Source organism: Corvus moneduloides, chromosome 1 (assembly GCF_009650955.1).
Source record: "Corvus moneduloides isolate bCorMon1 chromosome 1, bCorMon1.pri, whole genome shotgun sequence".
NCBI lineage: Eukaryota > Metazoa > Chordata > Aves > Passeriformes > Corvidae > Corvus > Corvus moneduloides.
In genome coordinates this window covers 4,493,557-4,513,801 of record NC_045476.1, presented here as the reverse complement: position 1 = coordinate 4,513,801, position 20,245 = coordinate 4,493,557, and the positions used below count along the sequence as shown (strand labels likewise).

The window sequence follows — 20,245 nt, the reverse complement described above, 5'->3', positions numbered from 1 at the left end:
ATTTTTCAAATATTTTTAGACACTAATTGCTGTTCCCATCTCTCCTGATTTTATGCAAAGACAGAGGTAGGTTTCATTCAAGCAGGTTCAGCTCCAGCTCTCACACTGCCTCAGTTTCTGGGTTGAAAACCATAGCCAGAGAACATTTAAATTCCAATGGGGAAAAAATACCGTATTTTAACATACGGTCCTTCAAACTACTACAGGTAGGGAGTTCTGGATTTAACATGCTCAGCAACATCATATCTTTTGACATGAGAAGGAGTTTGCAATACTGAGACATAAAATCTATTTGATGCTCATTTTTGCTGGCCTCCAGAAGCTGTTGCAACATTCACCTCTCATCAATAGGACACCTTGTTGCTTTACCTTCTACCTTCATCTTGGTTCCCCACATTTACACATTTCATTGGAAAGGAGTAAATCCAAATTAATAAAAAAAGGGGTAGGATATGTAAAAAATAGCTCCAAACTTCCTATTGCCAATACCTAAAAAATGCTAATAAAAATAAACCCACAGCTATTTTGTTTATTATCCCAGGCATAACTCTTGAGCCCATTTGGGCTGAGAGAAATGAGAACAACTATTCTGCATTTTGGAGTAACACCTATTTTAGCAGATTCTCCTATTTTTAACACTATAAAAACTACTTCCAGAATCTGCAATTCAGGTAAAGCACGTTTTGCAAGCTTTGTGATTTTTTTTCTAGTACATTCACATAAACTGGGGGCTAAAAGTTTAATCTTTAAACAAAAGCTACTGAAGCTCCCTACAACCACCATCAAGAATCTTCTCACACCAAGTTGTACCAACTCGAAGTTCCATGTGGGAGAAAGAGCTTGAAACCCAGCCCTGAAAGATACAGGAAAAATGCTCCATTCCAAATCACACTGAAATAAATTGAGAAGCCCTGAACTGTGGGACTCTGCTCCTCTAATCTTCAACCAGTACCTGCTACAGTGGAGCTACAGGACTTTGACTTCACTTTATATGGCATGGCCAGTGCACCCTGGACAACAGCATCAGCTTGCCAGGAGTCCCTGTACTCAGGAGTTTATATTTTAATGGCAGAAAGTGAAAGTGTGCAGAACACAAAATGCTAAGGTTGCTAAAGCTTTATTATTTCACAAAGCAAATGGGTTTTTAAGAAGTTCAAGACTAAGGCCATTTATTACTTGCACACATAATGCTTTTCAGAGACTATTCACAGCACAAGGCAAAACAAAGTTATGAGGAAAAGGACAGCAATAACAGCAAGAATATTTACAAGGGGCTTTGAAAGCAAAGTTTGAGTGCTGTAAGCAGGTTCTTGAGCAAATGAAAGATGATGGAGAGGTCTATGCAGATATTTAAAAGAAAGTGCTCAGAAAGAGCAAGGGATGGAGGTTTTGACAGCAGTTTGGTTAGACTGCCAGGAGCAGGGCTGAAATACACAACATTAAAAACAGGACAAACATCCTGAAAGCAAACCTCCACATACACTCCCTGTAGTCACTCTGCCCAGCAGGTGCAGGAATCCAGCATGAAAGCAGCAGTCCCAATAGAAATTAATTCCCACTCACTGGGAATCCTGGGTGGCACTGACCTACTCTCTCCACCCAATACCTGTTTCTCTCGTTTTGTTTCTGCTGTTTCTTTGGTGGGGGAAAAAAAGTAAAACCACAAAGGCTCAAGACAAAGAGAGCAGAGCACACAGAAGTGGTGACAAAAGGCAGAAGTGAGTTTGCACTTCCTAGAACTGCTGGTCTCCCTACAGCAATAGCCTTTTGGAAGTCAGAACAAAAAACAAACACTGTATCATTTCTTTGGAAAGAGTTAGATCCCAGAAGAAATGTTGCTGCTGACACATTCAAAGCACCAGTATTATGATTTCTTTCTTTGGATGTCTTGGTGCATAGTAATAGAGGCTGAAAACACAAGCCAGATGCTGGAAGAATATGACTGTGCACCTCGGAGGACTGTCTTGTCCCAGAACCCTTTTCACTCCCCAGTTAGTTTTATAGTGTGTATTTTTACTTCTAAAGCTACCTGTCTTCATCAGCATAGGTATCTGTGTTCAAAGACTCTTTCTGGATATCTCAGACACTCAATAGTGTCAGCATACTGCTTCCCCCCACTGCATGACACCCCAGGATTTCTGTGCCAGTTAAACCCAGTTTGTGTAAGCACAACTGGCAGAGGTGCTTCTCACAATCCAGATGCAACATCACTACTATGAACCAAATCCTTCACAAGATGAAGTCCAGGGCTTTATAGAAGTCACCACTCAAAGAATAGCTTTGTGTTTTATTCTTTCAGGATGTCACTACCAGAAACAATAGATACAGGCTAATTAAAAGCAGGACCACTCATGCTACAGCTCCTTTCCAGTCCTCAAGTCTGTGGGATCAATGCTCACTAGGACTTCAGGGCACCTTTTCACTAGGTGCTGGACAATGTCCCAGCCTACAGGGACCCGATCTGTTAGGAGTGTATGGCATTATCTGAACAGTAATGAAATCCCAAACTAAATCCTTCTGGGCACATGGCAGGGAACCATCTGAACTCGAGACTCCTCCCATTTAATTCCCTGCTGCTCCTACTTTTCTGGCAGCTCTCTTTAGTTCGATCACCACCTGCTCTCCCCACTCCCCCCTCTCCTGCTAATTCGTCATTTCTTTCAGCTCCTCTGTAGCACTAATTATAGAGAAACAATGAAATCTCAAAAGCGTATCAAGCGAGGATTAAGCCAAGCTGAAGCACGATGTGCCACAAGCAAGCTGCTCTTTGGTGGCAGCAGCAGCAGCAGCGTGCCTTGCTTCTGGGACCAAACAAAGACAGGTTTCCATGCTTCTTTGGAGAGTTCAGAAAACATGGCAACACGGGCACTTCAGGGTTTGCAGCCACACAGTTTGTTTATTAAATGCCAGGGTGGCAAGAGAAAGAAAGGAGAGAAGCTGCAGCCAGGATGCTGAACACACTGCTAAGCGTAAAACAAGTATAGGGAGAGATGATACCAACAGACAGAAGAAGAAAAAGCTCACCAAGAAAGTTTTGTGAAGTTTAAGAGCGGTTAACAAATATACAGGGAACATGGAAAGAGATTTCCTGGGCTGCTGTGAACAGCCTTCAATGAGGAAAAACCCCAAGGGCAGTTTGTGCCAGGGTAGCACAACTTAGACAAACCAACTCTCCCAGCAGCCACAGATCTGCTGCGCTCAGAGCCAACTGCAGTCCCAATGAGGTGGGCAGCATGGGGTTAGTGTTCCTGTGCTGGGTTCCTGCTCACTCCCCCACTCACTCAAGACACTCTGATCAAGGTCAGTGCTGAGGCTCTTCCCCCGCCTCTTTTAAGATCAGCTTTCGGAGAAAATTTGCTCCCTGATTAATCTCTTCCAACATAATGGCTTAGGAAAACAATGAAAACCAGGCACAGCCAAATGCTTGCTGCTTTATTCCTGAAAAGCAGGAGATCATTTCATTGAAGGGTGATGGGGAGGAATGGTTATTAGGATCTGCTTAATACCCTCTGCTTTTGCCTCTGTAGGCTCTCAGATATAGTTCCAACCCCTAGGATAGCAGCTGCAAAATTCCTGCATAAGAGGGTCATGACCTACTTTAGAAAACACCGCCTTAAGAAGAAAACATACCCTTTCTAACCCCTGCTTCTTTCATGTTTCTACGATTAAATGGCTCTTTCTGACATAAAACCAACCTCTGAAAGGATTAAAATAACCCAAATAAAAAAGTCCCCAAGCACTCAGTTACTGAAGCCTGATTTTTCAGGTTATCTCCTCTAGACCCCTGGATCCATGCTCCCTGTACCTTCAGCACCCACAGCTCCAGCCTGAACTTCTCCTTGAGACAAACTCCCCATAAAAGCCCAGCATCAGCCTTTAAGGCATGCTGGACACCATCTCTTCTACAGCTGCACAGCTTACATGAAGCTTCCATTTTTGAAAATGAAGACAAACCCTCTGAGATCTCCGTTGAAGTTAATGGAAATCAATTATTTCAAGGCTAATTGGAGGAGTGGAAAGACAGGGGACTGACCAGAGGACACAGCATGTTCCTGTACACTTTGTCTCCAATTTAACTGAATCTTTGCAGCCATATCAGGACATTGAAGCTCTACCAGTAAGACTGGGATGAACTGCACCGATGCCTCTTCCCAGGCAAATGCAATTGAAGCCAGAGATCCCCTTGGCAGAGAGATCCGCTTAAGCAATGGAACAGTCATGCCAAACCGTCACAAGACAAGCATCAAATCCTGGCCCTAGGATAGTATTCTCCTACCACATGCAATAGTGATTTGAAGTAGTCACATGGAAGGAGGATTCAGAAAACAGTGTTGCACGAGCTTTACATTTACTTCGGGCACCCTGGGAGATGGGACAGTTTCCCTTCACTGTAACTCAGTTGCTCACAAAGCTACAATCAACGGGGGACATGTTCCATACTAGTCTTGGAGCATCAGTCCTTATCCTACTGCAGTATCAGATACCCTCTGTATTGGAAATATTCTTTCCCAGGGTCAAATGAACATTACAAATCACTTAGGTTTGAAGGAACCTCCAGTCCGTCCTCCTGCTGAAAGCAGGATCAAATCCCAGCCTAGATAAATTTCCTCAGCATCGAATTCAGTCTAGTTTGAATTTTCTTTAACAAGAGGTATTTCTACAACCTTTTTGGCTGTTTCTGTGTTTGACCACCCATGTGGTACAGCTTTTTTTCCCCCCTTGATTACTAATCAGATCTCCCAGCTTTGCTCCCAAGCTTGGTCTTTCACCATGCACCTCTGTAGAATCCAGCTTCATCTTCTCTAAAACTTCCCACTTATATAGCTGAGGACAGTAACAACTCTGCTAAGGCTGAAGAAATCCAGCTCTCCACACCTGCCCCCATAAGTTATATTCCCAAGTCTCCTTCAGCATCAGGCCATGCTCAGCCGAACACCTCTGCACAACCCTGCCCTGTGCTTCCACCCTTCCCTGCACACACATGACCTCTCCACTTTTAAGCAAGATCTGGAATCCATCCTCCACTATCTGGAGTGCGGTGCCAGAAAGCTGCTCGTGACGCAGGCTCTGTTTATAATTGTGCCCACGGGTTTTCCTCTTATGAACAATGCACACAAAACACTTCCCTGCAAGGCTACTCTGGACCAAGCATTGACTTTCAGGTTCCAGGTACCCCAAAGCCCAGGAGACCTTTAATGCTTTACAGCCAAGGCTCAGTATTTGTGTCTCTGCAGGCTCGCTCCATCTCTGGATGCTTCAACTCTTTGACAGCCTCATGCCAAAGAGCTGTGGGAGCCCTGCTCTGATTACTCATTCCAAGGACAATACAGCTATAAAACAAGAAGCTACAAGACTGGGAATAGAACTTCTTATGCGTTCTTACAGAGCACAGGGCAAATACAGATCTAATTAAACCAGAAATTAAATACCAGATTGCAAATTCAGACTGATCTTGCATTGTTTGGTCCATGTGCTATGAAGGCAAAGTGATGCCTCTGTTTTCTGCACCTCATTTGAGGCTTCTGGTAAGAAGAGTCCTCTTGCAAAGAATGAACTGCTTCTAAAAACAAGCTAGCAAAAAAAAAAAAGCCTACTCTCGGATTTCCAGCCAACTCAGCATGGGGTGGGAATACTCCTTTCCCCAAGCAGGACTTGGTAACAAGAGTCTACTGAATGTCAAAGTCTTGCTGGCACAAGCCCCACAATTCAGGAAGAGTGAAGTAATGCAATGTTAATGGTCCTTGAGTATGTTTTTCAAGCTGTCTCCCCACTACATGTCATGTTCTTACTACAAAATGGAAGATGCAATCTACAGCAGCTACAAATAGCATTAGTAAAACCAAATGGAATTCGTAACAGGACTCGGACATAGTCCTAGTACTGCCACAGAGGGAGCAAAAAGTCTTCTTACCTGTGGAGACGAAAAGGTTCTCACAACAAAGTGTCATCTACTCAGCATGAGACTGCAGGAAGAGTGATAACAATTCTAGAAATGGAATTACAGTCCCAAACCAGCAGGAAGATCACTTGGGTGCTTCTAGCACTGCTCAGAGTGAACCCAGCCAGCAAACTGGCTGTGAGTACTGCTGCTAAGAGACACTGGGAGCAGCAGCAAAACCAGTCAGGGAGAATTCAGTTGGGTTTGCTCTGTGCCTGATTGGGGGACCTGTGGGAAACTGAAGCAGCAGCAGAGCAATCCACAGACAAGAACAAAAAAAGTTACAAAACCACAGGAGTGAGCACAACTCCCCTCCCACAGCAACACGGGAGTGCAGACATGCACCTACCCACAAGAAGCTCCCAGAGCTGCACCAGCAGAGCCACACTCACTCCCAGACACCCTTCCACCACTCATTCCCAATACAAATTTACTATGAATAGTATTTCCTATTGAGAGAAGAACCAGGGCTTTACATTTATTTCTTTACAAGCTGAAGGATGACACATCCACAGCACAAGCACTTATTTAAAACTCTGGTAGAGGTAGTAAGAGGCCAGGTTTAACTAGGTGCACCTTCTCCCAACTCCAATCATACAGTGTTTGATCTCTGGCAGACATGGAAAGACACTGTGTGGAGAAGAAGGAAAGAAACACTTGCTAATACAGTGCAAGGAAGAAATAAATCAGAGAAGCATAAGCAAAGGCAGAAAGCGAAAGCAGATTTAACTGGAAAGTTGTGAGGGAGCCAGATTTAAAGCTTATATCGGGGGGTGGAGGAAAACCAGCAATTCCCCACAGACTACAAATCACAGCATAAGTACACACTACATATGAAGACACCTGCACTATGTGCATGCAACAGTCCTGCAGGCAGCTTAACAGCTGACCTCTCACATTTACAAGACAGTGGCTACCCTCATATTTGTTCTGAAAAGGCTTTAGGAAGAACAGCTCAAGCCTGGTTTAAATAAATAATTTTAAAACTTTGCATTTCTGTGTGGTCAATGACAAAATGTCACCCCACCCTTCAGCCCAGCCTAACTCACATCACTGCATGCAGCAGGTTCATTCCTCGCTCAGGCTCACCTTGAGCACAGCCCAGCACTGGGAACATTCAGCTGGGTTCAAGCCAAAGGCAGCTGGAGGTACAGCAAGACACAGGGCATGGGCTGGACAACACCCTGAGAAAGGGCAAGGATAGGGAGGTAACAAGTCCAGGCAGAGAACTGAGACATAAATACAAGTGACTTCTATTTCACACCAGCACATCTGAGGACTACAGTCTAGACCTTTTACTGAAGAATTGGAAGGAGGAACTGGAAAAAGCAGAGTTTTCACTTGTGAATTCCTGTTGTTTCATTTAAATTGCAGGTGTATCACTTGGCAATGCTCTCTGATCATTTATTCCAGTACAGCCAGAGTTCAAGTAGTTCGAGATTCTGTGCAAGTTGTGAGGCCAAAGATTTCCAACAGTGCTCACAACACAAGGGATTTCTGTTAAGACACCATTATGTGTCTTCCCAAAGCCTGAGAGTCTTTGCTCAATTTATGTCAGCACCTGCAGTGTCCAACAGACAACTGATATTCCAGCATTAATCACGCATGCTCAAAGAATTTCAGAAAATAAGGAGAAGCATATTTTGAAAGTCTGCAGTCCAGTTAGAAATAGAGCCAAAACATTTAACAGCACATAAACTTGCTGACAGTGAGTTATTCACCATCTTGACGAGAGCTCTCGCAGTTGACAATACCACTGAAAACCACACATCCTGTCCAGAGCTCAGATGTTTCTGCCCATGTAAGACAATGTACTTCTCAAGATTCCTAGTGCTCCATGTACAGTGGAGCTGGATGGTAAGCCAGCAAAGATCATGCAGTGCTGCCAGCGCTCGTTTAAACACACTTCCCATCCAGTGGTCCATCAATACAAAAACACTCAATGCTGCAGACTTATTGCCCAAGTCTTTAATTCACATCTCAGACTCAGAGGAAGTAATATAAACCCAAATCCAATCACTTGTAATAAGTCCAGTATTATTTCCAGAGCCATCAGCAACTGATGGGCAATACCCACAGATAGGTACATCTTCCCATGGCCCCACTGAACTCTACACTATAAATAAATAAATGACATTGATTTCTAAGCTGGAGAGAGGTTAGCTACTGTAATCTAAACGACTCAATGCCAAGGTTTCTGCAGAAAGGAAAGGGAGTCTTATGGAAGTTTTCACCCCACCCCACACCACATTGTTCTCTCAAAAATCTTTCAATATCTCATAGGCCCTGAACACAGAAAAATGTCATCTGTTTTCCACCTTTGGCAAACATTTAGGCTGAGAATCCTCACAGACTAAGGAGGGAAGTGACAGGCTTGGAGAGAAAACGGTCAGCCTGTCAATGTAAAACAGGCCAGGACTGGAACAGAGGGCGAGGAATAGGGCTGGCCATGCAAAGCATGTCAGCAAGATATGTGACAAAGTTGTCACCCGGTCACCTCGCTGTTTGATTTCATCTGCAGGCACCAGCCCACAGCACAGGCAGCCAAGGCAAGCTTTCCACTGCCTCCCTATGACAGAGCTGCAGCATCAGACTCCACACCAGAGCAAGGGATGCAAGAAAAAAAAAAAAAGACCAGGGGAAAAGCCACTGGCCACAGAAGGTATCAGCAGAGAGGATTACCAGGGAGGAGTATCAGCCCATCTGATAGTCCTCCAACATTTCCACTGCAAAAACCAAAGCATGGAAGAGAGGGTGGCAGAGAGTGCTGCTCTTGGCTGTATGCCTAACCTCCCGCAGCCCTCACATACCCCAAATGAGTCCAGACTAGCAGACATTCCCATCATGTTTTAAGAAAACACCCTCCAGCTGTCCAAGGTACCCAGGTGATTTGGGGAACACCTCTGAGACCATTTTCCCCATGGCAGTAACTACAGTAAGCTCAAAGGGCTAGTTACACAAGTCCTGCGTGACCTGCCACATTTACTTAAGATGCTATTAGCATGCCTAAATTAGATTTTCAGTTTGAAACCAATTATATTTATTTGATTTTGTGCCAACATCTCTGGCTAATTTAAAGGGCACTGCAGCTATGCAGTGTTAGTTCTACAGGACGGAAAGCAGGCTCAAACATCTCCAAACACAGCAATTTTAGTGGAGAAGGTTCATCGTTCCCTTTTAATTACTGTCAGTTGCCTTTATGGTATATGCAGCAATGTAAATATCATGCTGGCTGTCATCAGGTATTACCAAGGCTCAAAACACAGCACTGGTACAGTAGCCAAGCCAGTGTTCTCCTTTCTTCCCTTCCAATCTTTATCTCTGAACTCTGTCTCTCAAATGTAATTGTCAACTGTAGAGGATATTTTATTTGGCCGGGGTTCCACTTAACAGAACAATCTGTCTGCTTACAGTGCAGATGTTTGATAGTACCATGGTTATTTTACGTAAACAAGCTTTTAAGTATCAGATATATCCTCTCTCAAAGGCTATTATCCTTTCTTTTCAGCAAATATCTTGATCTAGTAAATATTTTCTGCATCTATTAGTCTGTTCAGCACACAAGATTAGCCCATTGGTTAAAAACTACATTCTCTAACCAAGAGTAATGAGAACCATCCTGAGCCTTAGTATCTGGACAGATAACTGAGCTGAGGTTGCCAGTTCATCAGGCCTCTCAGCTGTTCAAACAAGATTTGCATTGGTGAGTCGTTCAACAGGAAAACTGTTCATGCTCAAGATGCTTTTTCCAGTGAAATATAGTTTGCTGCAAGTCAATACCAAGGTATTTATTAGCTGTTAATACCAAGCTATTTATTAGACAGCAATTGGCATCCTCAATGACTATTTTTACTTTAGTGAAAGGATGGAACTTATGGCTTCACCTTTCAAATTGCTTGGTGCTCCTGGGGGGGACCTTATTGCCATCTACAACTCCCTGAAAGGAGGCTGTAGCAAGGTGGGAGTCAGACTCCTCTCCTAGGTAACAAGTGACAGGATGAGAGGAAATGACCTCAAGTTGCACCAGGGGAGGCTGATATTGGATATTAGAAAAACCTTCACTGAAAGGGTGGTCAGGCATCAGAACAGGCTACCCAGGAAAGTGGTGGAATCACCACTGAAAGTGTTCAAAAAACACTGGATGTGGCACTTGGGGACAGGGTTTAGTGGTGAACACAGTGGTGCAGGGTTAATGGCTGGACTTGATAATCTTAAAGGTCTTTTCCAATCTTAATGATCCCATGACTCTATGATTTTATAACTACCTCACATGGTGAGAGATAGAAAGGTTCACAAAGAAGTGGCCTAGGAAGTAAAGACATATACACACAAGACATATACACATCAAATTTCCAAATAACTCCATTTCCATTGGTAGATCTTGAGGAATCACAAACTGGAGACATTTGCATCAACGCCTTTAAGGTTTGGAGACGGCACAAACATCAAGGTTCAGCTTCCCTGTGCCTCCACAGGGAATTGTCCCTGCAGATACAGCCTGAACATAAAGCAAGTGGTGTAAGAAACCACCAAGCCTCAGCCACGTGCTATGAAAGACAAGGCATTGTTACTTCCCACTGTCGTGGGGAATCCATTAAGCAGCTGTTTCATCCAGCAATGACAGGGTCACAGGGAGATTTGAGTGTTTAATAGAACGTGTGTCAGTAATTCCCCCATGTGCCATTTCCAGCACAAGCATTCATTAATTCGGTATAGGGATTATACAATTTGGCATCAGCCAGAGCAGGGAACTGAACTCCACGACCCTGGGAGTCCTCACTAGCTCTGTGTCTCAGCAAAATAAGTGACAGGAGCTTTCCGGTTTTGTCCTGAAAATTGACATCATGAAATCCATCCCTGTGGATTTTGCAGGAAAGGTGTTTACACTCCACAACAAGAAGCGCTGCCTTTAAATGACAAGTTCTCAAGCCATCAAGATAACCTAATATTGTGTTGCCTGCCTGAAGATGGAGACAGCCTGAAATTCCCAACTGCAGTTTCAGCTGCCCCACTTACCTCAACAGGTATCAGCTCAGAGGACAGCTGAGCCCAAAATTTTGTTAAGAAAAATATTCTGTAAGTGCTCTCATCCCACAGCCATTAATGTGCTCTCTCACTTTTCAAATACCATCATTTTCCAATACCCTCTGCACTGTTTTCACGGCTTCCTTCTCAGAAGAGCTGGAATGAACCCCAGGACCTAAGGACATGGACTTAAAATCCCCTGAAGACTGAAAATGAGCAAGGGCGTAACTGGGACTGAACCAAATTTGAAAATGCACAACCTGTCCAATAGTAACTATGGAGCTTTCATCCAATGTTTAGTAAACCATCAGTTTTACAAAACGCGTTGAACTGCCCCAATATGCAATAATCTCACATCCTGCCACAAGTACCTCAACACAATTCTACATTCACAGATAGTTTTTTAGACATCTTCCTACTTGACAACACCCTCCCCTCTAAGGAACTGCAAAATTTGTCAATTAACTCTGCAATAAGACAAAAGCCAACTTCAATTCTTCCACACAATAAGCCACCAGAGGATACAACTGGACAGATCTCACCAGAAGTCAGGTGGGTACTTAAGGTCAAATTTTCCTTCTGCTGTTTTAACTTAATTCAACTCTGTGGATGGATGAAATGGGAACAGCATCCTCCCACACAGCTTTATTAATAGCAAGGTGCTAGCAATAAAAGTAAAGTTTGTCCTTAAATTACCATTCATGACAATAAAACAGTAAAACTGTGGCAAAACCCAAGGAGAATTTACTACAGTAAGAGATGATCACTGAAGTATTTCAATTCACGCTATTCTTTAACAGCTGCTTGTACCTTCTCTTTACAGAATGAATTTACATAGGCTCATTTCCTGCCTGAAGGAAATATCCATTGGGGAGAATGCTATAAAGTCAGTTTAGCATGGAACAGTGAAATGAAAGAAAACAAGAATATTTTCTCTCCCCCGCCCCAAACTCTCAAGACAAAGTGGTTGGAGCAGAAAATTGAAATCTGGCAAAAAATTAAAGCCTCATTCAGAAAAGCTTTTCTGTATTCACTCACAAATGCATTTTAATTCAACTGAGTTATCAGACTTTGAAGGTGTCATTTCACAAGCATGCAGTACAAACTGTATAAAACTGTAAGGGATGGGAGGTGGAAGGAAGATTTGCCTAACATGGTAATTTGGTGAGAAAGTGAATCTGTGCTCTGAATTTATTCTGTACTTCATTCATGGATGGGATGTGAAGCCTCTAAGAGTGGAAGACAGTCATCCCCTGCAGACTTCCCAGTATGTAGAACCAAAAAGGTCTCAGAAATCCTGGCAAGGCACATTAGACCCTAGCTTGATGGAAGCTGATACATAACCAGTATTTTTTCCAGGATGGAATTTCTCCTAATTACAAGAAAATTTGCATTAAGCAAAAGTTCTGTGTGCAGTGGTGCACACCAGAAAACAGCAATCTTTAAGAACCTTGGGGAGTGATGAGAGAAAGGACTTGGAAAAAAGCTTTGCTGGTTGTTGTAGCTGTTGAGTAGTTGTGAAAAGAAGTACTGGATTTTTCGTTTGTGCACTTGTATCACCACAAATCCCTACCTGCTTGTACAATGTGACAGGACCACCTAATATGGTTAAAACCAAGGAATATGCAGGCTGTGATGACTAACATGAAAACCCCACTCATTAGCAGTGTTTCAAGGCAAACAACATGCTCAGACAAGTTAAGGGATCAAACTTAGGGCTGACAGAATCCCACACTAAGTCAGTCTCTTCATCTATGTTCATGTACACAAGGGACATGAGAAATTCTGACTCAGTACCATGGACCCAGTCAGGCATCTGTATCCCTGCTGCCATTCAGCTGTAGTTACACCATTTGCTAAAGTGATCTTGTCTTGCTCAAGCCAGACAAGTTGGATTTTGTTCTTAAGTCTGACTCCCTTCATTAGTATATGCATTATTCTGCCTCTACCAGAGGTACCCTATCTCTTCCCACACACCAGGAGCTAAGACCTTCTGATTAAGAGCCTGGACTGCCTGTCTGCCGGGGACCTAACCCTGTCTCCAAGACTTTCCCGTGTGGCTGCCAGGAAGAGAGATGGAGTTTCACGTGTTTTTTAGAAATGTCAAGGCTGAACTCCCTTAGGTGAAGTCACAGGAAACTGCAGCAGCTTTGAGAGCCAAGTCCTTCAGATCTGCATCTCAGTTGTTTGATTCTAAAGGGAGTGCAGGATAATAGCTCAACTTGTCTGGAAAGCCCCAGCATCCTGATATTTGAAAGATTTTGCAATGCCAAATTCCACTGTTCCAACAGCTATTCTTCTACACCCACAAAGCCCTCAAGTCTGTCTCTCCCTATTAAGAAAGTTTAATAACACCAAGTTTACAAGCACTCCATTATCATGTCCACAGCTAAATTTACGGCTGCAGCAATTCATGATGGATATTGTCCATTTTCGGGGAAATCTTCCAAGAAAATTTGACCAAGACACAGTTTGTTGCTACGCACTAATACTATTAGCAATAAGTGTTATTGCCATCATTTTAAAGAGCTCCAACTTTTATTAAAATATTACATCTCTAGACTCTGGCTTAGTGGGCAAGCTGCTAACACTTGGAAAGAAAAGAGATGCTGCCAAGTTTAAATAGACAAACGTTCTGGGGAAGAGTTGATTCTCTTCAAGATTTCATCAGCTGAAGAAGCAAGAAGCCTCCCAGGTATGCATTTGTCAGGCAGCACGTACACCCCTCAGGTGTGTTCAGGAGCACAGTACAGACACACTTCCCAGCACCAGCAAAGATATTTGCATTAAACTGAAACTATTTAAATGGATTCTTGAGAAATGGAAGTGTTAAACATTAATCGGTCCAGGTACCTAACAGTACTGGAAGCAATTGCTACATAGAAACTAAACCCAGGAAAGTGTGAACTACTTCTACATGAAACACCCTGCATGCTGGCTTTTTTCTTAATACCCCAGAATAGCTGAAAACAGCAGGATCTGTCCCTGCTGTCCCCTCAAACCAGTAGGCAAGGCTAACAACCAGGTGTTCTTCCCAGCCAGCCTCCTTCATCACTGCTTGGCTTTGTAAGTCCTCATTCAGCTGCCTTTATCCTGCCACTCTGCTGCATTTTATCCTCCTTCCTATCAGGGCACAGACAACAGAAGCACTAAACAAAGGCACACGAACAACCAAACACCTTTTGCTTTCACCTCCCCATGGGTGAAAAGCAACTCATTTCAGCTCTAATTCTAGCAGGGCAATGGTATCAAAGGTCTTAAAGAAACGAGATGTGTCAAGTGTCCAAAGGCAAGGTAGCCTGGATGCAGGAGTAGCTTGGCTATTCTGTTGCACTCAGGATCACACAAGACATACTTGTCTACATCCAAGCAGCTGAGAAACTGGTACTGAGCATCTCTCACTTCAATGCCCAAGCAGACTATGAATGACTGCTCACATTTTTTTAACTTATCTATATTTGCCCAAAGTCAACTTAATATAAGTTTTAACATAATATAAAACAACTAAGGCTTTTCCACCAACTTTATGTGGAAAAAATGAGCACACAAAGCAAGTCTTCAAATGAATTAACCAGCCTGAATACTGGGAATACAGTGTAGGAATCAATTTTGCTCAGCAAAGCTGGGGGGGGGGGGGAGGAGTGGGAATCCACAAGAAAATGCTAAAACAAAACATATGGCACCAAGACTGAATCCTAAACACTCCATTTAGAGCTCAGGCAGTTATATTTTGTACAGTGTAACATTTTTTTGAATGGGTTTTAAATAATCAGGCGTGTGAAACTGGCTGCAGCCAGCACACAGGCACCACAGCTAGCAATGAACACCACCACGCTCGAAGGAAAAAAAAAACAATCCCTAAAGTTATCATTGGACAAGAACCTCCCATTCCAGCCTGGTTTTTACATCCAAAGACCCCAATCGCTCCTGGTCAGCACCTCCAGGCTGCTCTTCTTCAATGGCACATGAGACTTCTACAGAAGCACCAGACAGATGACCACGGACACTTTGATAAAATTTGGGAGAGCAGAAATCTTAATTCTAAGAAGGTCCTCTGTACCTGTGAAAAAAAATTTCTCCCACACAGGGCTGGGATGAACACAGATAGAAATCTAAATATTCAGCCCCAAAAGATCAACATGTTCACAGGCAAAGCCCAACTCCAAAGCTACTTAAACCGCAGTCATTAAAGAAACTAATCATTCCTTAAATGGTGACTTCAGTTTTCAATTTAGGCTTGATTTCTGATGGGATAAGAAACTCCCACCACATCTGTTCATGCAGCCTGCACTGTCCTCATCGCTGCAAAGGAATCTGTCAGGGGAGAGAGAGCACAGGAACAGAGCATGGGAGCATTCCCACCACTAATTTATCTCCTGTTTCTGGCACGGGCTGTTTGCAGCAAAGGGGATGCTCCTAAATCAAACAGCCACAGTCAGCACTGCTCTCATCTTTCCAAAAAAGTAGCAAAATGAGAATGACCCAGTTCCAACCACCTTCACTCCTGCTACCAGCATTTCCAAGAGGAATTGTGAGATCCAGGGGAACCTGCCTGTGTATCTGATCAGCACAAGCAGCATGAGGTCGAATTTATTTCAGGCTTCAAAAAGAAGACTGCAGTAATTTATATGCAATCCACGCTCAGAAGACCAACCACCTTCACAACCACCACCACGGCACAGACTATATTCTGCTTTTTACATCAAAATTGCAGTGTCTCCAAAGGCCCTATTCACCTGCAGAACTCTCACTACTCTGGGGGTACAATTCACTGAAATGCTTTATAAATTGCTTCCTCTACCCCACCTGCATTTTATCCTTTCTTAAAATGAAATTAGGTTCTCATCTGATCAAAGTTCCTTGATTCAGCATACTGGAAGTTATTTAAGCCTAAGGAGGCTACTCAGCAGTTATTAACACTAACCAAGCATAATCAACATGGATATTAATCCATACCTTTATAATGAGTCATCCCCGGTGCCGAGTAATCCTTTTTTATTTATATATAGTATTAGCCAGAATCAGGGGGGCAGTTTTACAGTACAAGTTCTCTTTGCAGGTAGGAAACTTGCTTTTTCTATTCCTGTACTTGAGTGGTATGGAACCATCCACATTCAATAAAAGCCACATATGGCTGTTTTCAGGCAAAGCAAGTACAAATTAAAGAATTAGACTACAAATGGATTTTCGTTATTCCATGTGAAGAAACAGCTGAGCTGGTAATCTCAAAATTTACTCTATATTTTAAGAGTTATGTTTTTTTTCATCAGGAAACAAGTTAAATCCTTTAAAAGCACCAGTGCAAGGTTCATCTCTTTCCACAGGAGAATGTCTCTTTGTTCTGTGCTGAAGGACCTTTACAGCTCTTCAGTTAAAAAGAGAGCTCAACAAAAAAAAAAAAAAAAAACAAAAAACAAAAAACCAACAACAACAACAAAACAAAAACCCTTGAGGTTTACAGGAGACATGAAGCAGGAGGCAAGGCAGACCAGCTCAGTTAACACAGTGACATTTTGTCCCACAAATCATATACGTGCTAGGAAACTTGCGTCACATCTCCATCCAGGCCGCTGGCAGACACACCAGTGTTTGAAATGAGTAAAGGGGGGGCGGGGGACGGGAAAGTTAAAAAGAGAAACCATATGTTTGCAATATACACATCTCAGTGTACACTCCATCACATGCCAAAATGCCAACACAACCTTTCAGTGAGCAGGCGACATCCAGAAACTCAGTTTGCAGAGGGACAGGGGATAGAGAAGAAATTAAACATTTTTTCCAGATTTCTCCCCAAGTTCTGTCAGTTAACACGAGACAACACGTCTGTGCTCCTCCTCACACTCTGAGGCTGTGGGATGCGCGTCTCCAGCAGCAAGTTCTCCCAAGAGCAGAAGTGTATTTACATTCCCTTTTGTTCCCATCCCACCCTGCTCCCCAGTTACAAAGAGGCATTCGCTCCTATCCTTGATTGCTCAGGTCCAAATCCTTGCTTTGTGCCACCACAAAGCACCCCTTTGCAGGCTCTCAAAAGAAAAGGAAGTATTTCCTACACAGAGAAATGCAGTTCTCTTTCCCCAGGAAATGGGTGGCATGTTCTCCCCCTTCCGCCCCACACCTGTATCTCCTGCTCCTCAGGGAGGCTAAACATCCTCCTCCCCAGGGCACATTTTCCAGGAGATTTAAAGGGTTGGTCTGAGGATTACATCTTCTCTGTCTTTACAGGTAGTTGGTCTCCTTCCTAAAGCACTGCTGCTCCCTCTGAGCAGAGGGAGAGGACAAAGCCTGATCCCACAGAGCAACAGGGATTTCCAGAAGGATTTCCCCCACTCCACAGCTTTAGTTCCTTCCTACTTTTAAACAATGCTAAGAATTTAATCTCTTAAAACAGCATTTTCACAGACTCTCCCGCCCTCAACAGAAAACAAGCCTCCCGAGGAGGCAGAGATGCAAAGCCTGGGCATGACAGTGCTACGTCATTTAGAAACTTCAAATGAAAGCACTCCACAAAGATTACTCAAAGAATTAACCTCCTTCCTAAAACCCTCTGGCCAGGAGCCACCTCCTGCTTCATTCCGTGCCTCCGGAGGGTGAGACGGGAGGTACTGACCTTAGAGTCACCTGTGGCACCACCTCTGATGTGTCACACACTCGCCCTAGAGCAATATATCCCTCAAACACACCCCAACAAAATGGTCGAGATAGCCAATAAATCAGTACAGCGGGAGGCCTTTGGCAACTGGGCAGTTTAAAGGCAAGAGAGAGTGAAGAAGGAAAAAAAAAATGTTTAATGGAGAGAGCAAGGGCTGGGGCCTCGAGCTAAGGACAATGAATGAAAATGCACGGCAGCAGCAAAATTCCAGGATAAAAGGCTCATTCGGCGGCTCTACCAAGCCCTCCGTGCAGGGACCAAAGCAGCGCGGGGCTCCGAAACTGCTGAGAGGTGTGATCGCCCCAAAACGAACGGGGGTGCCCCAGAATGAGAGAGCCCACGCAAGCTCTGGAGTTCACTCCCGCTGACCACTCACATTCCAGCACATCCAGATCACACCGTGATGGGAAGAAAAGCACCCCGAAAGCGTACCCCGTCCCGCTCACCCCGACACGAGACACAGACCCTGCCCAGAGGTGCGGGCAGAGGCCAGGGACGAGCCCCCCCTGCCAGGGAGGTGTCCCCGCGACCACCGCAATCCTCTCCTGGGATGGGGCAGACCTACATCACCTTCCATGGGCCCCACACACAGATGAGGAGGGGCAGCAGCCTCAGCAGGGGGCTCACACAGACCCTCACGCCCCTCAGAGTTCCCCGCAAGGCGGGGGGACAGATCCTCTCACATCCTTCCTACCTACGTGGCTGGAGAACGGGGCGGGGGGGGGTGGTCACACAGTCCCAGTCCGTGACGGGGTGTGTGCGACGGGACCCCTCCCAGCTGAGGGGTACCCCGACCCTCACACCCATCAGAGCGGGGGGACAAACCCCCCTCAGCTGAGGGGTCCCCCAGACCCTCACACAGCTCAGTGTGGGGGAACGGATCCTCCCACACCCTCACACGGCTGAAGGAGGGGGCAGCCACACAGTCCCACTCCTTTGCGGGGTATGTGACAGGATTCCCCTCAGCTGAGGAGAGTCGGACCCCCCCTTCCCTCAGCCGACTCACACCCCCACATCCGAGAGGCACCCTGCACCCCCCCCCCCCCCCCAAACCCCGATGACCGCTCACCGATGACCTCCTGCAGCTCGTAGTCATCCTTGTTGATGGACCAGGGCAGCGCGCTGGACTCCTCGGCCATGGCCGCGCCGCGCCCGCCGCCCTCCGCGCCGCGAGGGGGAGCGTCCCAGAGGGGCGAGGGAGCGGAGAGGAGGCGCTGCGGTGTCCCGGCTGTCCCCGAACCCCGGCCGAGCCCGAGCCCCCTCCTCCTCCGCCTCCTCCTCTCCCGCCGCTACCGCCGGCCCAACTCCGGCCGCCGCCACCTCCTGCACCTGCCCATGCCCGGAGCGCCGCACGTCACCCGCGTGCGCCCCGCCCGCCACGGCGGGGAACCGCCCGCCGCCATCTTGAGCGTGGCTTGGCGACTCCCTGCCCGCCACCACAAGGCGACTACGCCACGGTTTGCTCGGTTATCACCACCGGCCACAGGGGACGGGCCGGTAAGGAGGGATTCCAAAGAGAAGGGCGGAGGAGGAGTCCTTAAGGAAAGGGCGGGGATGCCACACACAAGATGGCGGCTGCAAACATCGTCCCCGCCCTCAAGCACAGGGCGGGAGCGGGTGCCGCTTAAGAGCGGCAACGATTGGCTGCCCGCTGCCAGATCCGCTGCTTCTATTGGTCGAGCGGCTGCCAATCATGTGCCGGCCTTTCCCGGGTCCCTGCGCCCGCGGGCCTGGGCCTGATCCTGCCGTGAGGCGATCCGGAGCCTGCGGGTGGCAGCGGAGCCCGGCCCAGGCGCTCCAGGGATGCACATTCCGTGTTTAAAAATAGCGTGTGGGTGTGAGGCATCAGGAGGCCTGGTATTCTCTCAGCCCCCGAGGACGGGCAGTTCTCCGCTCCACGCTGCAGTTCTAGCGTTCGTGGATATGTCCAACGCCCTCATGGAGATGTCCTGTGCGCTCATCCTATGGTTTAAGGCTTTGCACCCGGAGCTTTTTTATCTGGATGCATTCAGGTACATCTGGTGGTCATTGAGGAAAACAAATTAAAAAGAGTGAGGAATACAAGGCTGAGTGGCACCATGGACCCACAAAGGCTGATGTTTCTGTCTAATGTATATACATTTAAATTGCTTGTAGTTTGAGGATTTTTTTTTTCCACCAACATAAAAAGAGAGAAAACAGCATCTCACTATTACAGTGCAGGACAGTAACCATCAGGAGAACCGACTTGGAATCTCAGTATCAGGTTTCATCCTTCTTTGCTGATCACTGTTCTTCTTGTGGCTTGATGTCAGGCTCTTCTGCGGGTCAAAGAGAACATCAGTTACATGTATTTTTAGTTTATTAAGACAAATTCCTGAGATGCCTCTGGTGAACCAGGCTTTGTGGAGGGCCACTGCCAAAGGCATAGTCTGACCACAGTGCTTTCACTTGAGCTCTAATGCAGGACACCAACTCCTTGCTTCTACTCTTTTCTGTGTCCCACAAAAAAGCCCCACAGCCCCATCTCGCTTGCTGCTGCGCAGGCACTCCGACACTGTCATAAGGCAGAACCTCCAACTGAAAAGCTGTTTGTTTTCCTGCTTGTCTGTGTTAAACATTCCCCTGCTGAGCAATTTTTAATATTTGCTAAA

At 45.5% G+C, this 20,245-nt stretch overlaps 1 protein-coding gene across 1 annotated transcript in view; it reads right to left on the bottom strand.

Moving 5' to 3' along the window:
- The window catches only part of OXSR1 (oxidative stress responsive kinase 1), an 87,249-nt gene extending 68,354 nt beyond the window's left edge, over positions 1-18,895 (bottom strand). The window contains exon 1 of the mRNA XM_032098258.1: positions 18,682-18,895. Coding sequence (XP_031954149.1) covers positions 18,682-18,751 — 70 coding nt within the window. The 5' untranslated portion in view covers positions 18,752-18,895. The remainder of the gene's footprint in view (positions 1-18,681) is intronic.
- Between the last annotated feature and the right edge of the window lie 1,350 nt (positions 18,896-20,245).